The sequence below is a fragment of the Aquarana catesbeiana genome, linkage group LG01 (genome assembly GCF_042186555.1).
Source record: "Aquarana catesbeiana isolate 2022-GZ linkage group LG01, ASM4218655v1, whole genome shotgun sequence".
NCBI lineage: Eukaryota > Metazoa > Chordata > Amphibia > Anura > Ranidae > Aquarana > Aquarana catesbeiana.
This window is the reverse complement of record NC_133324.1, coordinates 557,041,440-557,062,378: the sequence shown is the minus strand read 5'-3', so window position 1 is coordinate 557,062,378 and position 20,939 is coordinate 557,041,440. Positions and strand designations below refer to the sequence as shown.

The 20,939-nt window shown below is 40.8% G+C and overlaps 1 protein-coding gene across 2 annotated transcripts in view; it reads right to left on the bottom strand.

The window, feature by feature from the left end:
• Positions 1 to 10,027: 10,027 nt before the first annotated feature.
• Positions 10,028 to 20,939, bottom strand: part of KLHL26 (kelch like family member 26) — a 46,512-nt gene continuing 35,600 nt past the window's right edge. For both annotated transcript variants that reach the window (XM_073596072.1, XM_073596063.1), the window contains one exon: positions 10,028 to 14,360. In XM_073596072.1, the coding sequence (XP_073452173.1) occupies positions 12,770 to 14,360 (1,591 nt within the window). In that variant the 3' untranslated portion in view covers positions 10,028 to 12,769. The remainder of the gene's footprint in view (positions 14,361 to 20,939) is intronic.

Genomic DNA, 20,939 nt, shown 5'->3' with positions numbered 1-20,939 from the left:
GGGACTCAATAACATCAAGAGCGAGAGGAGTGGCAATAGGGATAGCAAGAGGGATACATTTTAAGGTCGAAGAGAGGCTAATAGATCAGGGAGGAAGATATATATTCCTGAAAGGTTCCTTGGAGGGATGGAAGGTTACACTGGCAAATATTTACGCACCAAACAAAGAGCCGAGTGGTTTTCTCGGAACAATATTAGGGAAATTAATGGAGTTTAAAGAAGGTAGCCTGATTATGATGGGTGATTTCAATGTGTGCATGGCTCCAGAGGTAGACAGTACGTCTCGTGCGCAGGGGACAATGAATGGGAAACTGAAGAAACTAAAACAGAAGCTGCATTCGTGTCAACTGGTGGATGTATGGAGGATTATGAATCCAAATAAGAAGGATTTCTCGTTCTATTCCTCTGCACACGGGACGTACTCTAGGATTGATTATATATTGACGGAACATTCATTGTTGGAAAGAGTCGTGGAGGCTAAGATAGAAGTTATTACCATATCAGACCACGCCCCAGTTAGTATGAGATTGTATGTCCCAGAAAATCAGAAAACCCCAATAACCTGGAGATTTGACGAAGATCTTTTACAAGAAGTATCAAATGTAGAGAAAATAGAACAGGAACTAAAACAATATTTCTCAACGAATGATACAGCAGAGATCTCAGGGTCATCCCTGTGGGAGGCCCACAAGGCCTACATAAGGGGAGTAATAATGAAGATAGGGGCAATGAGAAAAAGGGAAACAAAGGAACAAATTAAAAAACTAACTGAAGAAATATACGATCTGGAGCAAGAACATAAGAAGGGCTCAGGCCAAGGGAGAAGGGTCTATCAAAAATTGGTGGAAAAAAGGGAGGAGCTAAAGGATTATACAGATCTAGAAACAAAAAAAGCATTTCACAAGGTGGCGAAAGAAAACTATCAGAGTCGAAACAAGAGTAGTAGACTACTAGCTAAAACAATAAGAGAGAAAAAAACTAGAAACTATATTGAAAAAATCCAAAATAGTAAAGGAGAAATGCTCCATACAACAAAAGAGATAGGGGAATCTTTTAAGGAATATTATAGTGAATTATATTCAGTAGCTAAAAATACAAGGCTAAGAGGAGCAAAAGATAGGAAAATAGTAGAATTCTTGAATAAAGCTAACCTCCCGAAGATTAATGAGATCGACAGAGATACCTTAGAAAACCCCATAACGATAGAAGAAATCAACAGAGCAATATCAGAATCAGCTTCAGGCAAAAGCCCGGGGCCCGATGGATTCACCTGTGGGTATTACAAAAAATTTAAAGAAATATTGACCCCTAGACTCTGTGAGTACATGAACGGGTTGGGCAGAGATTTCGACCTGAGTAGAGAAGCTCTTAGAGCAGAGATCACGGTTATCCCAAAAGAAGGGAAAAATCCTACACTATGCTCTAGCTATAGGCCGATATCGCTGATCAACACTGATGTTAAACTATATGCCAGAGTCTTAGCAAATCGGCTAAAAGAGAGCCTCAATGGTCTGATACATCCAGACCAAGTGGGGTTCATCCCGAAAAGAGAGGGGCGAGACAATGGAGTGAGGGCACTCCTCTTGCTGCAACATATTAAGGACAGTGGACCCCCAGGTCTACTCTTGTCTATAGACGCGGAGAAAGCGTTTGACAGAGTAGACTGGGGGTTCATGTTCCAAACTCTGGAATCTATGGGCATAGGTCCAAAAATGATTAATAGGATACGCGCTCTGTATAACCACCCTACGGCCTCGATAAAAATCAACGGCTCCCCTTCAGAGGCTTTTGAAATGGAAAATGGAACGAGGCAGGGGTGTCCCTTGTCCCCCCTGCTTTTCGTTCTCTCCCTGGAGCCACTGTTGTCAGTGATTAGGGCGGACCCGGATATTTGGGGTATAAGGGTTGGAGATGAGGAGCACAAGATCGCGGCTTTTGCCGACGATGTTCTGCTCTTCATGACCAACCCCAGAATTTCAATGCCTAATGTCCTCGGAGTCATGAGGCAATATGGAGAAGTATCAAACTTCAAAATTAACTTGGCAAAATCGGAAATCCTGAATATCAACCTGGGAAAGAGGGAGGAAAGAAAGTTGAAAAAGGAATTTAAATTTATATGGAAAAAAGAAATAAATTACTTGGGTATAAAACTGGCTAATTCATTAGGGAAGATCTACAAAGCAAATTTTATTCCACTATTAGATGAAATAAAATTGGAGAGCAAAAGGATAACAACTAAACCACTTTCATGGGTCAGACGTATTAACGCCATAAAGATGATATTATTACCTAAAATCACCTATAAACTACAGATGCTCCCATTGAATATCCCTCAGTACTATTTTAAAAAATTGAAATCAATCATTATGAGAGCTGTTTGGAAAAACAGAAGGGCTAGAGTGTCTTTTGACATCTTAAAACAGGAAAAAAGAAAAGGGGGCTTGGCGATACCTGATATTCAGGGTTATTATAGGGCAACACTGGTTTCAAGAGCGATAGAGTGGTTTAGAGAGAACACACAGAAAAGATGGGTGAATATAGAGAATAGTTTGAGTAAGGCGCACTTAGGGCACTTGATTTGGAACCCCCCACACTATAGGGTATTAGATATAAATACACATTCATTAACAAAGGCGGTTTTTAGAGTTTGGGATATAGTTTACAAACAAGTAAATAACACTTACAATTCTCCGTTAATTTCACTTTCAGAGAATGATTATTTTGCACCTGGTAAAAAGGAAATTGGGGGGAGTTGGATAAAAAAGGGAACAGTACAGTTGAGAGATATTATTAAAGAGGGGAAGATAGCCACGTTTCAGGAATTAAAGCACAAAACAGATATCTGGGTGTTAGATCGCTGGAGATACCTACAGTTAAGCCATTTTATCTGCCGCCTACCACACCCAATAAGATCAGGGGAGGAGCTATCAGAGTTGGAAAAGATATGTGTGTTGAATAATACTAAAGGTATAATATCTAAAATTTACAAACTAGGCTTGGCGAAGAGTAGTAGGGAGACACCACCATTTATCACCAAATGGGGAAATGAATTAGGAGTACAGTTAGATAGTAATAGATTAAAGAAAACCCTGGAGCTGACCCATAGTTCGTCAACTGACATCAGTGTCGCCGAAATGAACTACAAAATCTTAACAGGCTGGTACATTACCCCGGATAAGGCAAGTAAATACCAAAAAGACAAGGCAGCGGAGTGTTGGAGGGGGTGTAAAGGTGTAGGAAACATGGCCCACATTTGGTGGGACTGCCCTGTAATCAAACGTTACTGGCTAAAAATCTTGGGATATATTAAGCAAATAACTAAGATAGAAGTTAAATTAGACCCCTGGACAGTGTTACACCACGGAATAGGAGGGGAGGTAAAAATATATAAAAACACCCTAGTACCACATCTGTTGAATGCGGCAAAAAAGGTCATAGCAAAAAATTGGCAGAAGCTAGAGGGCCCATTAATATGGGAGTGGGTTGATGTAGTAGAAGGGATTCGATATATGGAGGAAGGAGGACCTGAAAGTGAAGCTGAATCAGCAGAAGGGAGGAACAATTGGCAAAACTGGAAGGACTTTAAAAAACTATGGAGTATTACTGAAGGTTTGAGAATAAGAATTGACTAAAAATAGAGATAACAACTAATGTACACAAGAGGTGCGGGGGGGAGGGAGGGAGTGGGGTAGGAGAGAGGGATAGGGGTTGGGGTTTCTTTTCCTTTTGTATTTGTTAAATTGAATATAAGATATGTACACCTGTCAAGTAAGCTACAAATGATGTGAAAAAAAAAAGGAGAGACATAGATGACACTGATAAAGTGGATCAGGTCTCCAACTATAATCACTGAGGTGGCAAAAAAAAAAAAAAAAAAAAAAAAATGCGATGGTATCCTGGGAGACCCTGTGAAAGTGTGCCTAGTCTGTGCAATGCTGTACCCTACGCTAATACTCAACTAGTGTATGGTAGCGTTCAAAACATTCACCAATGCAAAGACCAGGATTGTCAGGACAGGAGGGACAATAATAGCGGGTGTCACGTCTATATCCGCGCTTGCTGTAGACATGACATCTTTTTTGAGGGGGTTCGTTGGGTAGGGGTACTCGTAAGGACATAAAGAAAATGCCTATCATGCAGCCAAATGCATTTGGTTGGGGATGTGAATGGGGGAAGTACGGGTGCTGCAGAAGTGGTGGGTTCCCAATTAGGATTGGCGAATGCAGCAGGAAGGGCATTATGGGCACGACGGGCCTGTGTTTGTCTTCTTCTTGGTGGCAGCGGGACACTACTTGTGCTTGCCACCTCACCAGCTTGAACTGCACTTATGGGACTCGCCACGTCACCAAGTGTTACTGCAGTGCTGGTTTGACTACGACCGGGGTGTACTAGGCCGCTGGCGCTTGCCAGTTCACCAAAACGCTACCAAAAAAACTGTTAGCAATCACAGCGATCAGGCCTGACTCTGCAAACGCTGCAGTAATGTGTTTAGTGTTTTGTAAGTGACAGTGATCGATCGATACTGCACTTGGGTGGGCTGGGCTGGGGCAGGCGGAGGGGCAAAACGCAGGTGCTAGCAGGTATCTGGGCTGATCCCACTAACACTGTGTTTTTGGGAACCCTAAACTGCTGGGGACACTAGTATAGATCTGATCGGATCAGATATTGATCCGTTCAGATACTATACCACTAAGGGAGGTGTACGGTGCGTGCGTGGGTGTTAGCGGTACTGACGCTAACCTGACGCTGCCTGGGGCTGGTGCTTGTCAGTTCACCAAAACGCTACCAAAAAAACTGTTAGCGATCGCAGGGATCAGGCCTGACTCTGCGAACGCTGCAGTTATGCGTTTAGTATTTTGTAAGTGACAGTGATCGACTTGAGTGAGCTGGGCGGAGGGGCAAAACGCAGGTGCTAGCAGGTATCTGGGCTGATCCCACTAACACTGCGTTTTTGGGAACCCTAAACTGCTGGGGACGCTAGTATAGATCTGATTGGATCAGATATTGATCCGTTCAGATACTATACCACTAAGGGAGGCGTATGCTGCATGCGTGGGTGTTAGCGGTACTGGCGCTAATCTGACGCTGCCTGGGGCGACGCATATCACCGCGGGGCGATCAGGGGGCTAAACCTTTATTCGGTAATAAACGGCGGGTGCCCTGACACTATAAAAAAATAAACGAACTAACCAGCATCACCCATAACAGTTATACGGTGATCAGTGGTGAAAGGGTTAACTAGGGGGCAATCAAGGGGTTAAAACATTTATTAGATAGTATATGGGGGTCCCTGACGCTATAAAAAGCTGACGGCGAACCTATATATTTACCTCCCTAACTAGCGTCACCAGCGACACTAATACAGCGATCAGACAAATGATCGCTTAGCGACACTGGCGACGGGAGGGTGATCAAGGGGTTAAAACTGTATTAGGGGGGGTATCCTAGACCTAAAGGGGGCTAACCCTAACTGCCCTACCACACTAACTGTCACAAACTGACACCATGCAGTAATCAGAATAAAAAACAAAAAAAAAAACTGCTTGGTGTCAGTGTGACGGGGGGGGGGGGGGTGATTGGGGGGTGATCGAGGGTGTACTGTGTGCCTGGCATGTTCTACTGAGTGTGTTGTGTTGGTGCACTCACATTCCAGTCTTCTCTCCTCGGCGCCGGAACGGAAAATACCGAGCCGAGGAGAGATGACATCATTTCCTTTGCTGCTGTTTAGCATACAGCAGCAGAGAAATGATCTGATTGGCTGGGAGCGATCGCGAGGGGGGGGCCATGAATGGATGGTCTCCCCCTCACGTCTGATCGCTCCCAGACACAAGCCAACCGCCCCGGGCACCGGGGGGTCCGATCGGACCCCCCGCCCGCGGGACGCAGATCACGTAGAGGTACGTGATTCTGCCTGCCCGTGCCATTCTGCCGACGTACATCTGCGTGAGGCGGTCGGCAAGTGGTTAAAATACACCTATGATAAAAAATTACAGACCCTTCATTTCTTTGTAAGTGGGCAAACTTACAAAATATGCAGGTGATTAAATAATTTTTTTCTCCACTGTTTAACTTCTGCATGTATTATAGTGGACCTTATCTGCATAATGTGGGTTGAAATTGCCACTTGTATTCTCCATCACAAAACCATATGACAGAGTGACAACGCAGATCACATTTAGGGGGAAGGGACAGGACATTGTCACCATACAACAGGAAGTCTAAACAACGAGCTTCATGGCAGGATCACTAAAAATTATTTAAATCAAAGATAGAGATATACAACCATTTAAAATTACTTTTTAAATTGCATTGTCATGTTAAAGTGTGTATGGGGTTTTGGTTACTGGGCTTACATATACTGTACTTTAAAGCTGAAATTTAGCTGAAAGAAGAAAAAAAAATCTTCACTGCTGGGAAGCCTGGTTCCTGTCTCTGGCACTGCAGTGGTTAGCAGCTTCAAATTTTCAGGCAGAATAGCAGTACAAATGGTCCAACGACTTTCATTGAGTACACTGCCTGTAACATGATCTGCGATTGATGGGGAGAGTCTGATCAGTCACAAGAGTCTCTCCCCCATTTACAGATTGTGTTAATCTGGACAATTAGATTTTCAGAGCAAAATTTTTGCCAACATTTATACGAAAATTCTAAGTACATTTGATGTCCTGACAAATGTAGGTAAAGAGTATTTCAAAATGTAATTTGCTTTTAACATTTGGTTTTGTACTAAATGGAATTTCCTGAACGAAAATCTGCATACATTGTTGGAAGTTGACTCGTTTGAGAATAAAATTTATATTCTGCAACTTTGAATTTTCTTATCACTGTGGTCAAAACCGAACATCGATTAAGCCCCACTAATCTTTAGAAAAATTAAACATTTTAAACAACATTTTACTAGTGCTTTAGAAGCACTGTTAACAGTGAAGGAACTTTTCTCAATGGAGAAAGAGAAGGAAGGAGGGGATGTCTCCTTTGGACTCTCTGAACTACTGTTATCTATCTGTACAGCTGTTAACCACATGCCAACCGGGCTATAGCTGAAAGACAGCTACAGTGCGGTCCCGCGCACCCGGGAACATTTGTGACCGCCGAGTGCAGGGGACCCGGCAGATCACGGTAAATGGCCGCTGATAGCGGCCATTTACCACGTGATCGCTCCATCAAATGACAGAGCTTCACTTGTAAACAAACCGGCGTCATGTCATGACGCTGGTTCCTCCCTCCCCTCTCTGTACCGATCGGTACAGTGTGAGAGGAGAAAGGGAGAGATTGTTTGCAGCTCTGTGGGCACTACATATCCAGCCCACAGCGCTGCTCAGTGCCCATACTCTGCCATACTCTGCAATACTCTGCAATACTATGCCAATACTCTGCAATACTATGCCAATACTCTGCCAATACTCTGCAATAAATTTTAACAGAAACGAAAAATTTTTTTTTTTTTACCGAATTTTTAGTCTTTTTTGATTTATAGCGCAAAAAATAAAAAACCCAGCGGTGATTACATACCACCAAAAGAAAGCTCTATTTGTGAGAAAAAAAGGACAAACATTGCAAATGGGTACAGTGTTGCATGACTGAGTAATTGTCATTCAAAGTGTGAGAGCACCAAAAGCTGAAAATTGGTCTGGTTAGGAAGGGGGTTTAAGTGCCCAGTGGTAAAGTGGTTAAACATTGCAGTGATGGAAGTTCAGAGACAGGAAGAGGAGGAGGCATCTCAGCAGTGAAGTTTTCTCTACAATGCAGCTGCCTGAACAATGTGGGGCATGCTTCATTACAGGTAAGTGATGTCACAAAATCTGTAGGGATTTTTGGCGGGGATGCATTTCAGCTTTACTAAACAAAAGGGTTCAGGGTGCTCTCTATCTAACTAACTTCTTGTTTCATAAAGCAACTGACAAAACATACCTCCTTTACCATTTTAAAACAGCAGTCTTTGCTGCTAATTGTCTGTCTCTATTTTCAGTCACATGAAACAGCTATTCACAAGAAAGCCTGGAACACTATCACAATTAATTGTTTAATATTAATTAAATATTAGGAGTCAATAATGCATAAGACAGCTAGGAAATTCTTCAGCTGAGTGAAGAAACATAAAAAACGTTGGGGTTTATTTACTACAGGCAAATCCACTTTGCACTACAAGTGCACTTGAAAGTGCAGTTGTTGTAGATATGTGGGGAAGCTCTCAAATGAGGAGAAGCTCTGCTGATTTTATCATCCAATCATGTGCAAGCAAAAAATGCTGTTTTTTATTTTCCTTGCATGTCCCCCTCAGATCTACAGTGACTGCACTTACAAGTGCACTTGTAGTGCAAAGTGGATTTGCCTTTAGTAAATAACCCCCATTGCCAGTTAACTGCAGTGCGAACATGCACAAAAGTAGAGTCCTTTTTTATTTTGTTCAATTTTTATTAAAAGTTGTTCAAAACACAGACAAAATTATATGGCGTATGCAGGTGGACACAAAACTGAGTAAGAGATGTGGAAATGGCCTATAAAAGCCTGGAAGAGGGTATGGATGGCTGCTGAAATACTGGTTAGAGAGTAATATTTGACCTAATTGGGAGGGGCGATTTACTTCAAAGAATGAGAGAAAATAAAAAAGGGTCCGCCAGTAGGGAAGTAGAGAGGACTATTAGAAGAGAAAACCACAATACTGGGTGAGGGATAGAGAAGGGAAAGGAAAGGGTGGGGAACTATAGGACAGTAGATACCAAGGACAGGGAGTAGGATGGGAGGCAGGGAGGGGAGGGGTGGAAGAGAAGGGAAGGGACATCAAGGATGCCCAAATGAAACCCCCATCACTTTGTCCCTACAGGGAAGAGTAGCCTGCTATTGGCATCGAGGGATGGGCATACTGTATCCAAGGAGAACCTTCAAAACCACATTTTTTAAAGAGAGATAGTCCATTGTCTTTAATGTTTTCCAACAGTTATTGACTGCTTGTACTCACTTCACCACTATCTTCCTCTCAATCTGCAAAGTGGCACGGAGAAAACAGTAACAGTATGCTTCCTCTCCAATCATGGGTTTCAATTTTTTTTTTTGTAAAATTTGTTTTGTACACACGCTAAGTAATTCTTGGTAAAGCACAGTTTGGACTATGAAGATTCAGATGGACGTTTGTGGACAGGAAAATGGTTACAGCAGCAAAAAAGTGGAGCTAAACCATACTATCTTTTTGAAACTGAAGGCAGTGCAATCTTTGCATCTATTTAGATCTGCCGCTGCCATTGTGCTGCACATGTAACTTGCTATGACACCAGCCATTTTGAACGATGGATTGAGAGCCGACATACACAAAATGGCAACTGTGTCAGTTATCAACAGAGACATGCCTTGAATGCAGCATACACAGCCAATGTGCTAGACGGAAGAATGTAAAGGAAATAATTGCAGAAAATAAAACTGGTATGTTTAAGGATTTAACAGGAGTTATTAACCAACTTTAGCTTTCTTTTGGGAAACAGTTAAACCAGTGGGTTTAGTTTCACTTTAACAGTAAGTGTTTAGTAGCAATCAATTCACAACTGCCACAGCAGCTTATCTTGTGTAGTGATGAGCTATAAATAAGAATACAACAGGGGTCTCAAACTGGCCGCCCTCCAGCTGTTGCAAAACTACAAGTCTCATCATGCCTCTGCCTGTTAGAGTCATGCTTGTAACTGTCAGCCTTGCAACGCCTCATGGGACTCGGAGTTTCGCAACAGCTGGAGGGCCACCAGTTTGAGATGGAATGAAAGTCAAGAGGTAGGCAACTGCAAAAGTCAACTTACAGAAATACTTAGGGTGCTTTCACACTGAGGCATCGGTAAAGCGTCACTATTTTTTTAGCCGCGCTTTACTGTCGTTTTATCGGCACTATTTGCCCGCTAGCTTATGAGTACAGCGCTGCGCCAATAGTCGTGTGAAAAAAAGGGGGGTTACACAGTAAGCAGCTGACGCTCCTCTTAGACAAAGGGAAATAAAACTGGGAACCATATACAGTGTAGCGCTATAAGTGTAAATATAACGGAAAAAAAACTAGGCCCAAACCATTACTGGGGGGCCCACGAAAAACAATTCATCGAATTCAAATTTGCATGTAAATAACTAAATACAATACAGATTAAGCAAAGTGCCACATACTATCAAAATAAATTGATATAGTGAAAAGACAATGTGAAGAAATATAAAAGTGATATAAAAGTGAAGGAAATTATTTTTTATAACAAAAAAATCCAAAATGCTAAAGATTATGATCTAAATGGAATTCAACATCCACCACCCAAAAAAGTCTCTGAAATTTGAATAATGAAAACAATGGTGAAGAACTTTGCCAAGTGAGTAGATGGAACACCAGGTAAATGAAACTTCTAAATGAGTGTCGGGACCACCACCAAAGCATCGGAGGAGGCTTACCGGAACCAGGTGACTTGAAAAGACATACGTCTTACAAGTCCCAGAAAGCTTGTTTAGCCACCAAGGCTGGCAGGATGGATCCTCAGATGCCCTCAACTTCCAATGGGGGAGGGGAGAGGGGAGAAAAGGTAGAGATCCCGTCGTAACCTCAAGCGTCCAGACTCATCAACAGGCCAACCAGATAAAATTATATGCCATGGGAGAAATAAAGATCACATGGCATAATATTGTTTAAAACATGAATTTATTGAAAAATAAAACAGGAACACTCACATTTGTGAAGATCAGAATAAGCTCAAAACAATAAGGCAAACGCGGTAATCGTAGGGAGTCCACCCAACCCCCGCTAGCGGCCAAAAAAGGGTTAAAACTGCCCGCAAAGTGCCGCTGCAGCGGCGCTGCCCCATAGAATTCAATGGGCAGGAGCGCTGTGGGAGCGGTGTATACACCGCTCCTACAGCGCTGCAAAGATGTTGCTTGCAGGACTTTTTTTTACCGTCCTGCAAGCGCACCGCTCCAGTGTGAAAGCACTCAGGGTTTCACACTGGAGACACAGGAGCTATTTTTTAGCACTGTAGCGCCTGTAAAGCACCTCAGTGTGAAAGCAGTCTTATATTTACTAATGTTTCTTCAATATTGCTTATAACTTCACAGCATATGTAAACAAAAGTGTGATTGAAAATAGTAATAGAGAAATTTCAGAAAATACTTTGTGCAAATAATGAGGACACATTCAGAAAGCTTGCAGGAAGAGCTTGTCCACTTTTCTATTCCCTGTGCAATACATAATTAAAGAATATGCAGAGAAGTGTTAGTTTATGCAACAGTTGATCCCTAAATGTACCAGACACCAACATTTCTATCTGTACTACTGGCACAGGTTTATACTTTTCAATAAAATGGCAGAAATCAGTCCCAACTGTGACAAACTGCATCTTGTCAAGTGAGTGTCTTTTCTTATTACTCTCTATAAAACGTCAGAGTAAAAAAGTGGCCCTGCACACTAACAAAGATGACAGCCTGGGTACAGTTCAATTAAAGTACTCACATAAATACTCTGTAAATAGGTGCACTATTGCACCTGGGCCTTTGCAACAGAGATAACATTCTAAAGTGTAGTTTATTCAGGCTCTGCGGAGAGCTTACTCATAGCTAACAATAATAAAAATGAGTAAGCGCTCCGCAGAGCGTGAAACGCGTTAGATGATTATCTGTACATTCTATCCATGGTGCTTTGTACATGATTTGTTCCTGATTTTACAATAAAGAAATTTCGTTGGATTATATTCTCCTGGTGTGTGGCTGTCCGGACTTTTTTCTTCCCTCACAACATGGATTAGCATTAGCCAGCACCTGGGGCTTTTCAACTCTGGAGAGCAACATTCAGTTTATACCTGGTCTTGGATACAACCTGGTGCAGGGAAAACGCTTGTGCTGTAGTTTATTCAGGTTGATGCGTTTGCTGGGTGCAGCCTGCCTTTCTTAAAGACGTCTTGAGAAGGACAAGCTGCGCCCCACTGCCAGAAGTGTCAACCTGAATGTTTTGAATGTTATCTTTATTGCTAAGTCCTGTGAAGTGCACCTATTTGATCCATATTCTCTATACAATGTGTATATGTAGGGAAACTGCAGTTTGCATGTGTCACAATTAAACTGCTATATGCTATGCTAAAACTGCCATCAGAATTTACTATTTCTCTAACTAAAATTACTAGTCAGGATATCGCAGGGATATCTAAATATGATGGAAATGCAGCCCTGACCTAAAAATTAGCACCTTTTTATAAGAACACCTAGAACTTGCCATAATAATTTTTCAATACAACAGAAGAAGTGAGAAGGTTTTTAGGCAAATAAGGTCTATAGAGGGAAGCTTCAACTTCTGTACAACCAGCCTGTTGGAAACATTTTGCTTGATCAGGGACACCAGCTATAAGTAGGCAGTGCCGATGAATGTATTCTGACAGTGGAGAAGCCTCCCTGCTGTCAGAATACAATAGCTCCACAGGAGGGATTTCCCCATCCACAGGGGAGGTGGGGGGGCGAAGGTACCCGATTTTGACAGGTACCTGCTCCCACTTCCATTCCGGTCGCCTTAGGCAACCGGAAGCGGACGTTCTCCTTTTCCATTCTACTTGGAACAGTGGTACAATTTAGGCTTTTTAAGCTGAGAAATATGTATAAAATGTTGAAGGAGATGGGCTGTGTAGAAATTGTTAGTAGGTGACATGTTTGACTAAAACATAGGTAGTGGGCTAAATAAACTTTGAGTCATATGCAATGTGGCACCGAAGAAGGTTGTATAACATTTGCAACCTTATGACCAAAATCTAGAAAACCTAAAAAAAAAATTAAAAATAAGTTAAGATTTTTCAGGTTGTGTCCAGGCTTGTGGTAATATAACAGATGCACATGCTATTCCAGCAAAAGACTCTGGGAAGTGCAAGTCCCTTTCCCATTTGTTAGTTTCTGTATTGTATACCTGTACAATACTAGTTACATTGTTCAAATGCCAGTTGTAGCCCCCTACAATATAAATCTTCTTGTCCAATACAGAGCAGCCAGCTTCAGACTGTCCGGTTCTCATTGGTGTCACAGTTGTCCATGTGTCATTCTCTGGAACATAATACTCCACACCTAAAATGTCAAAACATCGGTCAACGTGATCCAGTCTTCCACCAAATACATACATTCTGTGATTTGTCCCAACCATTGCATGAAGAACTCTTGGTTCATTCATAGGAGTCTTAAATTCCCATTGGTCTAAGGAAGGATCATAGCAATGTAAGGCCTTTTTGTCTTCCACAGACACACCATAGCCTCCTGAAATATACAGCCTGCCCCCAAGCGTAGCACCAGCATGACCCCATGCTCTTCGTTTTAGTGAGCAGACATAGGTCCATTCATTCTTCTTTGGACAATATCTTTCCACGGAGGACAAACTGCCTGATCGATTTCTTCCTCCGACTGCATATAGCACACCATACAAGACATTTAGTTGAAACTGAATTCTGCTCTCCTGCAAAGGTTGTATTCGTAGCCATTGATTCAAATGGGGATCATAGCGGAAGCAAGCATCTACAGCTCCTTCACCACTGCGGTATTGCAAATGTTGCCCACCTACTACATATACAAAATTATCCAGGACTGCAACACAAGCATGACTGCAACCGATCTCCATTTCATTAAGTTCCCTAAATTGACGAGCACTTACATCTGGCAGATAATACACTTTGCTGCTCACGGTTCGGTCATTATCTGTATAAGGAGTTCCACCAAATGTTATAAGTGAGAATACATCTGATCTAATAGCTGTCCTACAAGATTGCATCTCATGTTGTCGGAATGGGAGGATTTGGTAGTTGAAAGCCTCGAGAAGATATTGGCGGCACAGGACATCCTCTACCATAATATCCACAATCTGGACGCTATCCACCAACTCAGAAGACTGCATAAGTGGAAATCGAATGTGACAAAGGACTTGACTAGCAAGAGCCCGGCGAGAATAATCAAACTGCAGCCAACGGATAGCAGCATGAAATAAATCTATTTCCCTGCAGTTTTTCAGCTTGTTACTTTGAAGGAAAAAAACAAGTCTTTCTAAAGGCAAATGGAGAAAATCTTCTTCTTCAGAAATTTGAAGAAAATGCTGGAAAGTGAAAGAATCCACGGACTCTTTTAAAGATGCCAAACTGAAAGTAGTAGCCATCTGTCCAATATTCAGGCAGGTTTCCACACTCATTTCAGATTTCAGGAACTCTTCACAAAGTTCTATAACAGGTACCATCTGAAGAAACACTGCAGCTCCCAAGACATCATGAATACAGTCAAGGTCGAGTGTAACCTCTGCAGTATAAGCAAAGTCAATGATATGTCGTAAACCTCTAGAAGATACACCTTTTATTTCAATTACATCTTGACTGGCTTCTCTCATTCCTCCTGTAAACATTGCCCTTCAAATTGAAAAATATATAAGATTAATTTTATACATACATATAAAAAATTTTATTCAAATTCCATTACAACATTTTAAACTTGGTCAACTTAAGTAAACCTACACTTTAGCGATCCAGGGCAAAGTAACAGCTTCACTTAGTAGTTCCCACACTGCTCATATTGCTTTCCTTTACTCCCTATTAACTCACAGTTTACAAAGGGCCATGGACACTTCCTTCTTCTGTTAGTGCTTGGTCATGGCAGTTGGCCACCCAGATGCCTAACACTGCATCTTGGATGGAATGGGAGACATGTACATACTCAAAAGTATTGTGACGTTTTTCTTTACCCAAGTGGCAAACAGGGAGTGGGGGAACAAATGAAAGGTAAGTATAGGCTGCAGGTGGGTTTTTTATTAAAGCAAAACTATACTTGCCTTCACTTCAGCACTGTGGTGTCCCAGATTTCCTCATCACCCACTGACATCTTCGGCCATGCAGCTTCCTGGTACCGATCTCCACCTATTTCTATTGTCCAGCAGGAGGTGATGTCACTCCTATGCATGTGTGGGCGCCAAAATTGTGCACTGAACTGCACAGGGGCAGACAGGCAAGTAAGAGACTTTAATGCAGAAGAGACATAGTATGTCTCTTCTCTAATAAAAATCCTGTCTGTTCCCCACTTTTTTTTACCTAAAGTTCCACTTTATGTGCAACTTTTACTTTGCCATGAATAGGTCAAGATGCAGAGGTAAGTTCAAGATAGTGTTAAAGAAAAACTCCAGCATTAGCCAAAATGCAATACACATTGTTAATATGTGCAAATTCATTGTAGTAAAAATCTGCTGAGATTTTCCCAAGTCCGTAATATGTAAATGAGCTCCAGTGGCAAACCTAAGAACCAGAAAAATTAGTTGTTGGCATACGAGTCATGATTCCCCTATAGAGAATATTTACATTACCAGCTGGGAAAGTGTGTGAATCTGACAAGCCGACAACTGTTGGCTGTCAGATGGAAGTGATTCGGCGGCTGAGCGCGATCTATGCTCCATTAGCTTTATTAGAGGGCAGGTGAGACATCAGGGGTCTAATTTAGGGGTTTGGAGTCCTAAATAGTTTTTTTTTTTTAAACATGTTGTAAAAATGTAAAAACAACTCTGGCAGCAAAAGAGTTAAGGATACAACAGAAAGAGCCATTTGACCTTCCTATTTCTAGTGGTCAATTTTATACAATGAGCTGCTGTCTAAAGAGGTGGTGACACACAATGTGCATTTTAATTACACATTCTAAAGTTGGGTTTGGAACTTAGATTTAAATTGACTTTTCACTAGTACTGGCTACTGCGGACACTGTATTTCAACATATATTACAAAATAATTCAAATTTTTTATATAAAAAAATAAAACAAATTGAACTTCAGGCAGCCAGCTACACAGTTCAGATCCATTTATGTGAATTCTATTACATGAAAGAGGACTTGTAATTCTATACAGCTACTTTTGTGATAAAGGCACCCCAGAGACAGCACCAGGTTTCTGACCTCTACTGAATAATAAAGTATAATAAACCCTAGCTTGCTGACTGGACAGTGATGGAGCAACTCACACTAATGAGTCATCAACTGTACTCAATCTGTTCTGCCCCCCTCTATGAGCATGTCTGAGAGTAGCACTGGAAGCCTGACTGGCATCTAATGCTGGCCCTCCCAATCTGAGGGTTTACAAGGGTAAGATATTTAGCTACATTCAGATACACTTTGCCCTCAAACTTTATATTATTTCCAGAGTGGGATACATTAGAGCTGCACGATTAATCGTTACAAAATTGCCATCACAATTCAACCCCCCTCACGATCTTAATGCAGCATTTCCACGATTCTATGTAAACATTGCTGAGCCGTTCTCAGTTCAGAGCTCTCAGAAAAAATAAATAAAAAGCTGACAAATGTTTCTCAACATTGGTCAGCACTGAGAGATAAAGAAAATAGATACAATGTATCATTTGGTTCTTTTAGATCAAAGGGATAAACTTCTGTCTGTAAATGAGGTCAGTTCAACCACTTAAAGACTAAAACTTTTTCTAAAACTTGTTGCTTACAAGTTAAAATCAGTATTTTTTGCTAGAAAATTACTTGGAAGAGAAATAAAAGAGAATAAAATGGCAGTCGTTGCAATATTTTATTTCACACTGTATTTGCACAGTGGTCTTTCGAACGCAATTTTTTGGGAAAAAATACACTTCAATGAATTTAAAAAAACGAAACAGTAAAGTTAACCCAATTTTTTTGTATAATGTGAAAGTTGGTGTTTTATGCCGCAAGAATTGTAAGAGAATCGTGATCTTTATCCAAGCAAAAAAAAAAAAAAAATTGTGATTCTCATTTTATCCAGGATCGTGCAGCTCTAGAATACATACAGAAAGCCCATTAAGAGGAAAAACTGAAAATAAATTTTATAATAACTATTTTAGAAAAGATATAAAAATTTGTGTATGCAATAAAATCTTCTTGTACAGAATGGCTTTGATCTTTTATAAATCAGGCCAAGTCAATCTGGAAGGTTTCTCGGGCAAAAAGAAAGACAAAATCGGAAATATATTTTTAACACATACACATAGGGGGAGATTTACTAAAGCTGGTGCACACAGAATCAGGTGAAGCTGTGCATAGTAACCAATCCAGGTTTTATTGTCAAAGCTTAATTGAACAAGCTGAAGTAAGAAGCTGATTGGCTACCAGGCACAGCTACACCAGGTTCTGTGTGAACCAGTTTTAGTAAATCTCCCCCATAGTTTTAACTTTCTGGTTTTCGAGTAAAAGTAATGACCATGTAAACGTTAACAATAATTTTCGGAGATTAGTTCTTATCTAAATTATAGTCATTTTTTATCATTACAAATCCTGGGCTTAATAAAAATAAAGATAACTGAGGACATTCATCAAACAAATTGGAGACATGCTTAGCCGTATGTCAGCCGACCTCTCACTGACGGTTTTTCTGTGTTTTTGGGACCACTGTGTCATAAATTCTGGGCAGATCACTGTGACAGATTTGCTCAGGCGTGTGACAGATTTATCAATGTAGATAATACAGACTGTGGGACATTTATCAAGCAAATTTGTGACAGACAAAAATCAGTTTGGCACTCATTCATCAATTATGTTGCACAACAAGGCAACACTTAACAGGAGAAGTGAGATAGATTGTGTGACAGATTTTCTACAAATTACAGCTTGAGTCATAAATTCCTGTCACCATAAATTGTTGTCACCAGGATCACCAGAACTAGTGTCCTCACTGGAAAATATCCCCACTGTTTTGTTCTGGGGACAACCCAAACTTTGGGATTTTCTTTTACTTTCAGTTTCAGTTAACATGGTAAACAGGACAAAACAGAAAGGCAAAGAGGCAAAAACAGAAATAAAAACTGACAAGTGTTCTAATACTCATTCCTCACAGTTACAACCTTTTGTACCACCTGCCCCACCCTAATAGATTGTAAGCTCTTCTGAGCAGGGCTCTCTTAATCCTCTTGTATTTTATTGTATAATAACTGTATTGTCTCCCTTTTATATTGTAAAGCGCTGCCTAAACTGTTGGCGCTATATAAATCCTGTATAATAATAATAATAATAATAATAATAATAATAATAATAAAAATCCCTCTCCACCTCTATCCAAAAGTTTTGCCTTTAGTTACACTTCATGTTTGTTACCCAATCTCTCTTTTTGCAAAGTCTATGCAACAGTTTTCCTGTGCATTTGCGACCTGTGTGTGTCTGTAATCTAGGACAGCCAATTGCTTAAAATTTACACAGGTTTTAAACAACGGCACTCATTTTAAATTGTGACAGCAGGTGCAGGGAGAAGATCCCCTGCCCACTGTCACAACGGGGTCTTGGGGGGGGGGGTGTAGGGGCTGCTAATTTATTAACATGTAACATGTTATGAAAAGTGAACTTATCCTTTAACCACTTAAGGACCGAACCTCTTTCTGAGATTTGTTGTTTACAAGTTAAAAACAGTTTTTTTTTTCTAGAAAATTACTTAGACCCCCCAAACATTGTACATTTTTTTCTAACACCCTAGAGAATAAAATGGCGGTCGTTGCAATACCGTATTTGCAAGCGCACTTTTTTTGGAAAAAATACACATTTTTGAATTAAAAAATAAGACAATAGTAAAGTTAGCCCAATTTTTATTTCTATTGTGAAAAAGAATGTTAGGCCGAGTAAATTGATACCCAACATGTCACGCTTCAAATTTGCGCCCACTCGTGGAATGGCGACAAATTTTTACCCTTTTTTTTTTTTTTAAATCTCCATAGGCGACATTAAAAAAATTCTACAGGTTGCATATTTTAAGTTACAGAGTGATCCAGTGATCCAGTGGGTGAGAGCAGTAAATCAGGTTTTACCATATGAAAGAATAATGTATGAACAAAGGGGTAATCTGCAGAGATTTGAGAATATATGGGCAAAGCGGAATAGATCATGTTTTACATTGGATGTAGGAATACCTGAAAATGAAGTATAAGTGACCATGGAGAGAGTGGAGGAGAGAGAATGGAGTGACTGACAGGAGAGAATGTAAATGGAAATATATGAAGAATTGTATAAGGATACAAAATGTTAAAATTATGTGGATTCATTTGTAGAAAATTTGTAATAAAGAGTATTAAAAAAAAAAAAAAAATTCTACAGGTTGCATGTTTTAAGTTACGGAGGAGGTCTAGGGCTAGAATTATTGCCCCCACTCTACCGATCGCGGCGATACCTCACATGTATAGTTTGAAAACCGTTTTCATATGCGGGCGCTACTCATGTATGCGTTCGCTTCTGCACGCGAGCTCGTCGGGACAGGGCACGTTTAAATTTTTTTCTTATTTATTTTACCTGTTATTTTTACACTGTTTTAAAAAAAAAAAGTGTCACTTTTATTCCTATTACAAGGAATGTAAACATCCCTTGTATAGAAAAAAGCATGACAGGACCTCTTAAATATGAGATCTGCGGTCAAAAAGACAATAAAGAAAAAAAAAAAAAAAAAGTAATTTAAAAAAATTATTTTTAAAAAAATGGCCCTTTAAGAGCTGTGGGCGGAAGTGACGTTTTGACGTCGCTTCCACCCAGCAATTGTATGCAGAGGGGTGGGGGCCATCTTCCCCTTACTCGTCTCCATACCCAGAAAATGACAGGACACGATCGCCTCTGGCGAATATGCCGCAGAGACCACTTTTATCTTGTAGCGGACCGCCCGCTCAAGAAGGGGATACCTCCTTCAAACAGCCGACGTAAAACTACGGCAGGCGGTCTGTAAGTGGTTAGGGCATCCTGTGAATAACTATCACATCTGCTTTTGTTCCCAAACAAATTGTCAAACCATCAAATGACTGGTGTCATAACTGATCACATGTGCAGCATTATGGAAACTGCAGATCAAGCAGAGGCCACAACGGCAGCTTACAGTTGTGCTCATAAGTTTACATACCCTGGCAGAATTTATGATTTCTTGCCAATTTTTCAGAGAATATGAATGATGACACAACAACTTTTCTTTCACCCGTGTTTAGTGTTTGGTTGAAGCCATTTATTATCAGTCAACTGTGTTTACTCTTTTTAAATCATAATGACAACAGAAACTACCCAAATGACCCTGATCAAAAGTTTACATACCCCAGTTCTTAACCAGTTCAGCCCCGGAAGGATTTACCTTCTTCGTGACCAGAGCACTTTTTGCGATACGGCACTGCGTCGCTTTAAGTGACAAATGCACGGTCGTGCGACGTAGCACCCAAACAAAAATTGACAACCTTTTTTTCCCCCCACAAATAGAGCTTTCTTTTGGTGGTATTTAATCACCTCTGCGTTTTTTTTTTTTGCGCTATAAACAAAAAAAAAAAAAGTGACAATTTTGAAAAAAAGCTATATTTTTTACTTTTTGCTATAATAAATATCCCCCAAAAAATATATAAAAAAAACTAATTTCTTTCTCAGTTTAAGCCGATATGTATTCTTCTACATATTTTGGTAAAAAGTTATAGCTTCTACAAAATAGGGGATAGATTTATGGCATTTTCATTATTATTATTCTTTTGTTTATTAGTAATGGCGGCGATCTGAGATTTTTATCATGACTGCGACATTTTGGCGGACACATCGGACACCTTTGACACTATTTTGGGACCATTGTCATTTATACAGCGATCAGTGCTATAAAAATGCATTGATTACTGTGTAAATGACACTGGCAGGGAAGGGGTTAAACACTAGGGGGTGATCAAGGGGTTAAGTGTGTCCTAGGGAGTGATTCTAACTATGGGGGGGGGGATGGGCTACCACTGACATGACAGCGATCGCTGCTCCCGAGGCAGGCAGCAGTAGATCCATGTCGTGTCACTAGGCAGAACAGGGAAAATGCCTTGTTTACATAGGCATCTCCCAGTTCTTCTGCTCCGTGACACGATCACGGGCCCCCAGCGGACATCGAGTTCACAGGACCCGCGGGCACGGTCACGGAGTACATGGCGGGTGCGCGCCCACAATGCCGCGATTTAAAGTTTACGTACCTGTACGCCCATTTGCCCAGCCCTGCCAT